The sequence below is a fragment of the Olea europaea genome, chromosome 22, assembly GCF_002742605.1.
Source record: "Olea europaea var. sylvestris chromosome 22, O_europaea_v1, whole genome shotgun sequence".
In the NCBI taxonomy this organism is placed as follows: Eukaryota; Viridiplantae; Streptophyta; class Magnoliopsida; order Lamiales; family Oleaceae; genus Olea; species Olea europaea.
Window position 1 is genome coordinate 3,846,627 of NC_036258.1, and position 11,844 is coordinate 3,858,470.

The 11,844-nt window shown below is 39.8% G+C and overlaps 1 protein-coding gene across 1 annotated transcript in view; it reads right to left on the reverse strand.

Annotated features, from left to right (window-relative positions):
• Positions 1-5,722: 5,722 nt before the first annotated feature.
• The window catches only part of LOC111371059 (BAG-associated GRAM protein 1-like), a 12,068-nt gene continuing 5,946 nt past the window's right edge, over positions 5,723-11,844 (reverse strand). The window contains exons 3-13 of the mRNA XM_022992977.1: positions 11,210-11,285; positions 10,441-10,569; positions 10,298-10,346; positions 9,287-9,345; positions 8,927-9,070; positions 8,730-8,834; positions 7,930-8,076; positions 7,783-7,836; positions 7,526-7,589; positions 6,262-6,323; positions 5,723-6,169 (exon numbers count right to left, since the gene is read on the reverse strand). Coding sequence (XP_022848745.1) covers positions 6,053-6,169; positions 6,262-6,323; positions 7,526-7,589; positions 7,783-7,836; positions 7,930-8,076; positions 8,730-8,834; positions 8,927-9,070; positions 9,287-9,345; positions 10,298-10,346; positions 10,441-10,569; positions 11,210-11,285 — 1,006 coding nt within the window. The 3' untranslated portion in view covers positions 5,723-6,052. The remainder of the gene's footprint in view (positions 6,170-6,261; positions 6,324-7,525; positions 7,590-7,782; positions 7,837-7,929; positions 8,077-8,729; positions 8,835-8,926; positions 9,071-9,286; positions 9,346-10,297; positions 10,347-10,440; positions 10,570-11,209; positions 11,286-11,844) is intronic.

The window sequence follows — 11,844 nt, forward strand, 5'->3', positions numbered from 1 at the left end:
ACCTTAGAAATCGAAGATATGGTAGGAAAGGCGTTGCCTCATCAGTGGAACATCGAACACTTGAGGAAGTACTATCAATGATGAGCCTTTGTTTCGATCCGATCTCAATATGTTATAATGAATCGATTGTTCTCATCTGATTTCAGTTTTAAATTCCCTAACTTACTAAGTGCTGGAATTGCCTTGGTAAAGGGTGGTGTAATTTATCTCAAGTAATGAAGCTTCGGTTCCGAGCCACATCAGTTAGTAAATAGTTTCCTCAGTCCTTCAATAGGTTCATTTAAGCGATCCGATCTTCAATTATTAGCTGATTAACATTAAGGGGCTCTTCATGTTTGCTTAAGTGGTCTGCTTCATATTAACTTAAGTGGTCCGATCTCAAATTGTTAACAGGTTAGCATTAAGAGTCGCTTCATATTTGCTTAAGTGATTCAACTTATATTGACTTGAGTGGTCCGGTCCGCAATTATTAACTGGTTACTGTTACGAGGATATTAGTCTGACGCTTATCATTCATACAAGTATGAACAGATCGAAAAGATAAAAAAGTAGAAGCACAAATACTTAGCAAAAATTTCATTTCATTGAATAAATTTAAGTACACGGAGGCCGAAGCCATTACAAAAGGTAGCCCTATTCTACCGGAGGGACTTCTACATCGACCGCCTCCGGGGCCTCCGGAGCTTCCTCGACAAGCCTATCAGGTCGACCTCCAGTTGACCCCCGAACTCTGCCTCCAATGAGGAGATGTCCAAAGTGGGGTGTACCTCCTTTAGTCGACCCAATAAGCTTTGGGCACTCCATGAGGCCCAAAAATTGGCGAAGTCATCATACTAGGGATGGTCTTCAAAGTGGTCGATGAAGTTCTGAACTGCCACCTCCCCTGTAGACTTCAACTCCTCCTTCAAAGAGGCAATCTCCTCTGACTGAGCCTCTGCCTTCTGCCTCAGCTTCGCATTCTCTTTGTTGGAGGCCTCCAGAGCCTCGGTGGCGAGCTTGTGGTGCTCATTGGCATGATCAAGCCGTCGAGTCACAGCAGCCACTTGGCACTCCACCTCGTACAACTCTTTCTTCAGCCCCTCCACTTCTGCTTTGGTGGCAGTTAGCTGGGCCTCAGCTTCCTTCTTCCCCTCCTCCGCCTACGTGGCCTTGGCCTGAGCCGCTCGCACGGCATCCCCGTAGTGCATCGCCTCCTCGAGGCACTTGGCGAGGTCCTCCCTCTTGGAGTTCAGATCCTTCACCAAACCCTCAAAGTTGGATGCTTGTACTCAGGGCCCGAGCCACGCAGGCGCTATTTGCAGCCACCAAATCCTCAGCTGTGCAGGAGGCGGTGTGGTCCCTCCACTCCTCAGTCCAGTATTTACTGTAGACCACCGCCACTGTAGCTGTTTCTGGAGGAAGAGCCTCCAATACTTTCCTTACGGGCTCCTCCGGGTTTGTGCCCAGAAAGTCGACCTCCTTAGAGGGACGGGGCCTCTTCCTCTTCTGCTGCCCTGGCACTTGATCAATTGGCACGACAGCAAGGGGTGTTGTGGCCGGGGTAGTGGCAAGCTCAGGTGGGGTGGGCCTCTTCTCCGGAATGGCCACTCAGGTGGGAATTGTGGTTTGCCTCAAAGCAGGGGATGGCCTCGCCACAGTTTGGAATTTTGGAGGGGCGACACTCTTCTTGCCCTTCTTCCGAAAGTCAGCCTCCGGGTCCTCCGGTACCTCCTCCTCCATCGGAGGCTGAAGCCTCTTACTGGCTTTCATCAAATCCTTCATTTGCTTTTTGTAGGAGGAAGATGAGGCCTTCAACGCCCGTGCCTCTGCCATCATCTTCTGGATGGAATTAAAGTCGGGGTGCACCGGCAACTTCTTATTAAAGTTGTCTGCAAAGAGAGAATGAGGAATTAGTACAAGTGTTGAGAGTTCAGAATAAAAAGTAAAGACTTCGGTCCAGTTACCTTGGGACGCCATCAGATCGTGAGTAATGAAGTGGATGTTCTTTCGGATCAGCCTATGGTAAGACCTCTTCTTTTGAGGCAGCTAATAAATGATGCAGATGGTTTCAAAGTCCTTGGATGACAGCTCGCACCGAGGAAGAGCACCTACAAAGGAAATGTAAATGTTAGGCACAATTCGAACCGAAGAGAAATATAAGGAAAAACAACTACTATACTCACTAAGTGTTGAGTACTTCGTCGAGACCGTAAGAGGCACCAGGGGGTCCTCCTCCATTGTGTCCCATCGCCCTGCGGTCCAGCACCACGAGCTCTTCCATTCTTTGATGGAGTTCGACAGATCGAGCACGAATGGAGTGTGGGAACCCCATGAAGTAAGGTAATACCATCCCCGGGTCTTATCCCCCCTGGCAGTTACCTTAGGTATATAAAGGGTCTGGAAGACGGAGATGGGCATCTCCACCCCTAACGACGCCTCTTTCCAAAACATTCAGGAGCCCACTATTTGGCTCCAGGAGTTCGGATTGAGCTGCGTCGTAGCTAGCCCATAGGATCTAAGCACCATCCTAAAGAATGGGTGAACTGGCAGCCTAAGTCCGACCCTAAGGATCGCCTCGCTAATGGCCACACAGCCAGGCCTAGGGTAGCAGGCTCTCTCTTCCGGCCCGAGAAGGATCAAATCTATGCTATCAGGGATCCTATACTCTGTCCTAAGTCTCCCAAGGTCGGCCTCTCTTAATTTGGACGGATAGTCTGATACCCCCCCAATGCACAAAAGTATCTACTGGGCTATCCAGTCGCTTCCATATATTTTCCCCTATTATTGCCTCGGCTATTTCTGAGGAGGTCGCCACAATGGGCTCGTCCATCCTCACTAGTTCTAACCCCCTCCCCGAACCAGAGTTCCCCTCCGAGGCCATTCTTTCAAAATTTAAAAGCCCTAAAATGTACTGAAACTTACGAGTTTGAAGGTTTTCCTAGCCGGAAATGGTGTAAGGTCGCCGGAATTTCAATTTTCTCACCGGAATTGCTTAGAAAACATCAAAAATCGCCAATGACTTGAGAGTAAAATATATTGTTTATTTCGCAAGGGTAGAAAGCTTGAGAAAACCTCAGAGTTAACCAACCGTCAATAATAATAAGTAGTCGCAGCAGTCATTTAGGAGAATGGGCATGGCACCCAACTGTCACCTTGGAAACACGTAACAGTTGTCAAATCATTTGAAGTTTGGATCACCTCGGATGAGCTCCTCACTCAACTTTACAAAGTTTGGACGCACCTGACGCGGAGCCCCCTGTGGGTCATCGCCTCGGATGCTGCGTTATCTCCCATGCTTTACAAAGTTTTAGCCATCTCCCAACGCGTCGGCCCTATTGGTTAGCGCACCGGTGGCAGATGAGCTCCTCACTCAACTTTACAAAACTTGGACGCACCTGACGCGAAACCCCCTATGGGTTATCGCCTCGGATGCTGCGTTCCCTCCCATGCTTTATAAAGTTTTAGCCATCTCCCAACGCGTAGGCCCTGTGGATCCGCGCACCGGTGGCAGATGAGCTCCTTACTCAACTTTACAAAGCTTGGACGCACCTGACGCGAAGCCCCCTGTAGGTCATCGCCTCGGATGCTGCGTTCTCATGCTTTACAAAGTTTTAGCCATCTCCCAATGCGTCGGCCCTGTGGGTCAGCGCACCGGTGGCAGATGAGCTCCTCAGTCAACTTTACAAAGTTTGGACGCACCTGACGCGAAGCCCCCTATGGGTTATCGCCTCAGATGCTGCTTTTCCTCCCATACTTTACAAAGTTTTAGCCATCTCCCAACGCGTCGGCCTTGTGGGTCAGCGCACCGATGGCAGATGAGCTCCTCAGTCAACTTTACAAAACTTGGACGCACCTGACGTGAAGCCCCCTGTGGGTCATCGCCTCGGATGCTGCGTTACCTTCCATGCTTTACAAAGTTTTAGCCATCTCCCATGAGTTGCGGTCTGGTCAGGAAAGCAAGTCCACCCATGATATGAATATTCATACCTGGACTTGGGGGACCACTGTTATGCTCCGATCTGATACGCCTGGGAACGCACATCACCATATATTTCGACCTGATAAAGACCCGTCCGAAGTGATATCAGCAATATCTGCAACCTAGTAGCGCGCTGCGAAGTACAAGCGATCCCTACTACTGACCTGACCGAAACACCTCGCCCCGAGGCTGAGGCCGAGTGGACCCCGGTTAGAAGATCCGTCGCCAATTTCAGAAAGGGATTTGTGTCAAGATCCTTCCTGCACCTAAGGTTTAAATTGATTTGACGTCTCCATGAGGCTAATTGATGTGACTTATCAACTTTATGTCAATTCAACTCAGAAGAAACAAGCTGTCCGCCCACTCTACAGACGCGGTTGATTGACGCCTATGAGCGGACGCCTCATATCGTCAAATGTATACACGCGTCCCACATCCAACGGCTCATACCACCTATAAATACCCAAGGTTTAGCAAGAGGTAAAGGTAATGAAACTCTTTTCTGCATAGCACTCCATAGCAAGCTTATATTTTTTTTTCTCCCCCTTATCATTGATTTGCACAACCCCCGGGTACTGTTCCGACGACTTAAACTTGACTTGATCGTCGGAGTGTATACGGCCGCCACCACCCTCGCTGGTCCCGACCGTGTGCGTCTGACCATTTGCTGATTGTGCGCAGGGAGAAATATGTGGAGTAGCTTTTGATTGGCCACGTGGAAGGACCAATTTTCGAGGTCAACACCTGCTACCACCATCTCTACCTACCTCCACTGCCACCTTCTACACAGATTTGAAGTGAAATTCTTAGACTTTTAAATGTTACTAAAGATTTTTCTTTAGACTTTGCTACGATAAAGGCAATGCCTATTTGTCAAATTTTAGATACTCCATGATTTTGAACAAGAGGTTGATGAAGAAGAATATAATTTTGCATTTTGATTTGAAATCAATCCCCTACACCCCTCCTAAATCTGAAATTTCATATTTGTATTGTGACAATGTCATCCCAGGAATCCAAAATTTCTCTATATTTTGTGTAGAGATTGATATTTCCATTTTCATACTCTAATTGTGGTTATGTTTATCGACGACAAAAATATTGATTTAGCGGTGATCAAAATTCATCCCCAAATCTGAATGTTTTTCGTTAGTTAAATTCTCCATTTTTCATATCCGAGTAGTGGTGGACGAAATTGTGATGATTTTGCGGTGCCAAATTTAATAGAGGTTGCTGGGCAAGGTGGTGGTAGTTTATGGACATGCATTTTGTCCTTTTATCCCTTAAATCGAGGAATTATTTTCAAAATAACCCTCTTTGAATGGCATTCTTTTCAATTTTTTTTTTTTTTTTTAATTTTTGAAAGACCTTCATGTGTCAAATGTCCAATTTAATTTTATTTAAAATGGCAACTTCCATTTCCACCATCTTTTAATAGAAGCAGCATTCAACTTGACCACTTCGACTCCGTAGTCAATATGTACTCAAGCTAGTAGTCATGGTGGTCGAGCTAAACTCAACCACCTCAATCCAATTGTCAAGCTAATTATAAAATGATAAAAAAAGGTAAAGATTGAATATTTTTCATTTTCTATCTGCAAGCACTCGACAAATTAACATAAGCTACAAGTTCAGAACAAGAAAGACATTGAACTGCCATATCAAACTAGTAGTTGGACTTGTACTATAATAATCTTCAAAATTCAATAATACACAAGTCCCTTGATGCAAAATTTGTTAAGTAGCAGGGCCAGGGAAGACGAATATGATAACATAACGCCCTTATTGGAATATATAAATGAAGTTATATATTCTGAATAATCACTTGTATGAACTATAATACTACAAGAATGGGAAAAAAAATCGTATTATTATAACCTAATATATTCTATATAAATCACAGAAGCACACTGCTAGCTCTCTAGCAAGGAGATGGGGTGGAAACACACACAAAAACAGAAATACAAAGGACTTAGTGAATTGCCATCAACCTCAGTTGCTCAAGCTACGTGATATGTATAAACGACGTATGGAAAACTCAAATCTTCAAGTCATCAGTATTGGGAACTCGTGTGAAAATTATTGTATCATCAGTTATCTGTTCTCTTGAATAACAGTAGGAGAGGCAATATTATCTGTCTCGCCACCAGAAATCTTCAACTTAATGTATGAACGAGCAACTTCTAACATTAGATCCACTTCTTTCTTATACTGCAAGGTTGGAAGTCATAATGAATTTGTTGCAGAAAATTAATCAATTGAACAATTACATGCAAAAAGGGTAAATAAGAAAAGCAATATACCTCATTGATTGCACCAACTTTTATTTTCGATTGCATCACACACCACTTCTTGAAATGTGCACCTGTGAGGATTGTGAAAATTTGAAATCTCCAGAGTGATCAAGCAGAAGTGCTTTAAAGGATTAGAATAGAATATGACATACAGAAATTGGACACGAACGTAATTAGTTGGATAAAGTTGATCAAAGCATCAAAATGAAATGATGCGCTGAACTTGGTTATGGAAAAAGAACAGAAGATGGAAGTAGCTCAAGCTAATAAAATCCAACGGCTTTAGACAAAAGTGAACTTAGTTCATCCATGGATTCAAACTTAACTAAAAGCATGGTGCAAGGACCGAAACATTAAAAAGCTTCTTATAGAAAGAACCCCCAACTGATATTCAATTCTCTACGTTATTCTAATGATGAACGTAGTTTCAATTAGAAACGTTGATTAAAAGGATATGTCAGCAATTAAGTCAAGTATAACTAAAACTGAATTTGTCCATACAATCAAGGGTCTATAATAAATCCAGTTCGCAGTAGAAGGAAAGGTTGAATAAATGAACTTGGGAATATAGAAGGCATGTGTTGGCCGCCAATGGATTTAACGATTTAATATTGGGAGCTCTTTGTAAAGTATACCTCATATATGTGAACTTCTAATATTTTTGTTTAAAATTTTCAATTTATTCTTATATGTTTGATCCCAGCTAGGAGTTGATTTGGTTTGTTTTACATACGCTGTCAAGCTCATTACTTCATTAACATTTTTTAGATACAGAGAATTAACAGCTTGGACGGGACTATTAAAGGTAATAAGCCGCTTGAGCTTTCAATCCGAAAGTTATTTAAATCATTGAACTCGTCTAACCAAGACAAGTTAGATGGAATTAAATCCAAGCAACAGAAATACACCCATTGATTGGTGAAGATGGGAACAACTGATGAGTAATGAAGACAAAAATGATTTTCGTCTTGAGGGTAACAAAGGGAAGGAGAGAGACAAGAAACAAAAAGATAATTGTATAGATTACTGCAGTAAATTTGCTAAGTTGACAGACAAATGCTTTATTATCCATAAATATGTACGGAAGGCATCCACCAAATGACATTGCAATGGCCAAATGTTTGGATTTTGATGCACACCTCACATTTAACTTAAACAACCTCTATGTATTTGCCAGATTTTCTATATGTTTTTGGTAAACCTTGGGTAGATGTAGCATTACACAAGTCGAAAAACTACAACGCCAAAGGATTAAAAAACAGCAGAAACTTACCAACTTTAATGTCCAAAGTGCATGAGGCCTCAGAGTTTGTATTCAAAGACCATCGACAATGAACCTAACACAGTAAATATGGATACCATACATACAAAGAATAAAAGTTTTAAAAAAAATAAAAAAAATCATCAATCATTCACCAACCGATCCTGAAGTTAGAGATGATCAATATGCATAATATTCTAATATGTTCTTGATCTTAATCTATACAATAAAGAAAATGTAAAAAGAGATTGAATAAATGCATTACGCACCTCGAAGTATGAACCAAATGGAACATCATGTGCTTGTTGTACAATCTCAAATACCTAAAAAAAAAACATATATGTAAAAGAAAACTATCAACGTGACGGTAGAAGAAACTACCCAAATAATTGATAATAAGAAATAAATGGTCTCACCAAAGTTTTCTTATCTGCCGACAAGACAGCATGCTGCCACTCTGTCATTGCTGTATCCGGAGGGCACATAGGACTGTTACACAAGGATCTAAAAGTAATTTCTCTAACTTGACCATCATACTCATCAGCAGCATGCCACTGACCCATCTGAAGTTAGCATAACAGTAAATTTGAGATGGTTTCTTGAAGATGCTAAATCCAGTGAATTAGAAAAATGCTGACATAAAAGTTGGTTAGACCTCTGCATAGTCGTAGATATAATTGAGAAAGGGTAAAAAAATTCTTTAATAACAATTTGATCAAATCTTCATGAGTTGGATGCAGATCATATTTTGTCTTCTTTCTTTTACCTACAGGATGTAGATCAAGGTGACCCTCTGCCAGCCATCTATTGCAGTCCATTAGTCTGATGACGCTTTAGGCTTCACAACTGAGGAGCGCCTAACTCTAGGCCTATTTAATTTTTATGCTGGTCTTCGGCGAAGCTTTATTGGCAATGCAAAGTAAGTTACAAGCAATTATTAACTAGATGAATCTGAGCCCACCCCCCCCGGCATGCTAATGTTTTCATAGACAAGAGTGATATATAAAACTATCCGGATGTTCTTATTGACCAAATTATGAAGCTTGAATGGGTTTCATAAACCAAATCATTCAGACAAAGTATGAACCAATTTAAAACATCATTTCAACATTATGTACCTCAAAGTATTATTAGAAGAATTGGATGACAACAACGATCGAGACAGTAACTCTAAAACTTGATGATTCAACATTTCCAGCTAGACATTGTTACTTACGAAGAGATTAGTATCCTTTCGAGCTGTACGATACTCATTTGTAAAATTGGAATCATCATCCAGCAAAAATTTGAAGAATTGCTCTGCCGTGCATGGAAAGACATTCTGCAAAATCATTTTGTTAAACAAGAACCAATTTAATATATATGAGGCTATATTTGGATACAAAAAGATAAAAAGGGTTGGGTTATGTATACATTGTAAATGCCAGAAAGCACTTCCTCTTTGATGAATGGTTGAAACTTTTCAGTCTTGGGCGGACTTTTCTCTGAAACCTTAGATTGACCCCTACTGCCTCTGATGGAGCTGCTATGAGCGCGCAATGCTGACTGCTCCTTTTCCTGTGTAATTAAATAAAAATCAATCAGTGTAGGAGATATTCAAACCATTGAAGCGGATCAGATCTAAAATGTAATAATGGGGTAGAGAAATTATTAACTCACCAGTACAATGCATTATTCATCTTACATTGCTGGCACAAATATAATCATATTATGACACTTCACTAATAACTAGTCAATCTTAAAATTATTCCACGTGTGAGGATTTCATATTACCACAAATTCTACCAAGTCCTTTGGAAAAAGCACAACATGTTCTCGAAACGAATCCAGGTCTTCAAATCACAAATGTTGCTTACTGTTTATTACTATACTATCATGGAAGTAAAGATTTAATATAGAAAATGTGCGAACGTCTCATCTACGGAACCTCTCCGTATGTCCAATTTCTTGTGTTATGTCTCAAAAAAAGACATAAGTGTCATTTCTAGACTTATAAGTGTATATGAGAACGGCACAAGTGACATTGCATAAATTATAAACTTTCATTAAAACAATACAAGTGTTGTTGTTGGACTTATATAAGTATCTATGAGGGTGGAACAAATGTCGTTACAAGCAAATGGGTTAACTTAGTTCAATACTCCATATTCTATGTCACATGATCTAGTTTTCTTGCATAATTTAGAGATCTAGTGCTTGAGGATGAAAGGTCATTGAGAACGATACTTGTGTCGTTATTAAGATGAAAAGTTCTAAGAGAATGGCACAAGTGTTGTTTAAAGGATGAAAAGGTCATTGAGAACGACACTTGTGTCGTTACTGATCTTGAAAAGATATAAAGAACGACACAACTGCCATTATAGTGACAAACTTAATAACGAGTATGACATAAGCGACGATAATATTCATATAACTCAAGATAGGGAGAACGACACAAGTAGCGTTATAAAGACAAAAATATGTTCATAAGAACGGCACAAGAGTGTCGTTACCGCTTATAAAACGACTCTTGTGCCGTTACTGGATTGAGATAAAACATTAAAACGGTGTAACTGTTATTATGTTTAAACTAGTCGCTATCACGTGCGGTGCACGAATTTTGTATTTATTATATTTTAATTAGTGTATGAATTTTGATTTTTTTGGAAAGTTTTAGAAGCAATATCTAAAAATATTTTCATAATATAAGAAAATAATTATAAATTATTTTTACAATTGTATAGCAGTATGTTATCTAGAAAAATATGCTTGTATATTTCATGTTTGAATAAGAAATATACAAACTATTTTGTTTATGCACATGTAACTTTAGTGTTTTAATATGAAGACAGACCTGAATAGCATACAAAAAAATGTATTGATCACAAAATCACTATCAATCGACGCGTAATAAATCTTCAGAGAGCAGAATTTGAACAATATGGTACCTGCCCTGATGTAGTGTCCAGAGAATACCATACAGCACCTGTCTGCCCTTCATTTTCCACAGGAATTGACACTGAACCAAGAACTGTGCTTTTCCAAATTATATCCCAATCATATATTGTCACATTAATCTGCCCACACAAATTCATAAAAGAATCAGTTCAAGAACCAGAACTACAATCACATAACTGCTAGAATACTTAAACATGCACATTTCAGAAACATAAGAGGGGGGAAAAAAAAAGTCTGTATTTATAAATCTGCTTTATAATTATTAAACCTTTCCCATTTTCAAATTCAGATGAGAATCCTTAATTAGATTGGTATATATTATTTTAAGAAATGCTTGACTTGTTCCAGTTCTATGCTTAAACTGAGCTAGATACCATAGTTTTAGGGGATGACATAAAACCTTACGGTTAGGATATAACTGAAACGCATATGGAAGTAACATATTTGATTGGAACATTACTTGCTCAAAGAAGCTATCCAAAGAAAAAGGTTCCCGTAAAGTTTCTCAGCAATCAAAATTATATTTGTACATATTTGATAGCCTAAATCACAGAACTACATGTTCATATAAATTGGATCTATTCCATCTGGCATTAACTAATCTTTGATTTGTTGAGGACAAAATAAGAAAAAGCATTCTTTTGTTTTGATAACTAAAATTTTATAGCAAAATTGGCTGCAACCCAATCATAATGTGATTTGAATGCCGAGGCACGTTTCACACTTTTAATCACACAAGCGCCGGTGTAAAACAACTTCCTGTACAGGAAGCTCATCCACAGAAAAATTGAACTCCTCTCCCCACATAGGATTTCTAGAGCCAGGAATCATTGAACTGAAAAAGATCACCAGATGAATCTTAACGATATGTATACAAACCTTTGTATTAGTACGCAATAAAGGTATATCAGATCTCATACTGAGACATACAAACTATGCAGACAAGAAAATAATAATTAAATTTAAAACTATACCTGACCAGCACTTAGGTTACATAACTCAAAATTTTAAAGTATCCAATAATGCCATTCTAAGGGACATCATATCATCGTAGAAAGCAAAAAGAATACTGCAGTTCCAAATGCAACAGTCATCATGCAGACAAATTTTTTTAAAGCAGTTTATTCATTTTCTCTATTCGTATGAGACGGCAAACTCAAACCAAAAAAATTATGTAGAATCAAGAAATAAGGGATATAGCTCACAGAGATGGAAACAAATATAATTTCCCACTAAAACTCAATTTGGAACCACCATGTTTCAAAGAAAAACCAAGAGAATTGTAAATACAAAAACGTAGTATTCCAAAATCAGACCACTTCATTCAATTGGCTAACAAGACAAGTAAACAAAGAAAACTAAGCATGGATATAATTTTACGCTACAAATTCATC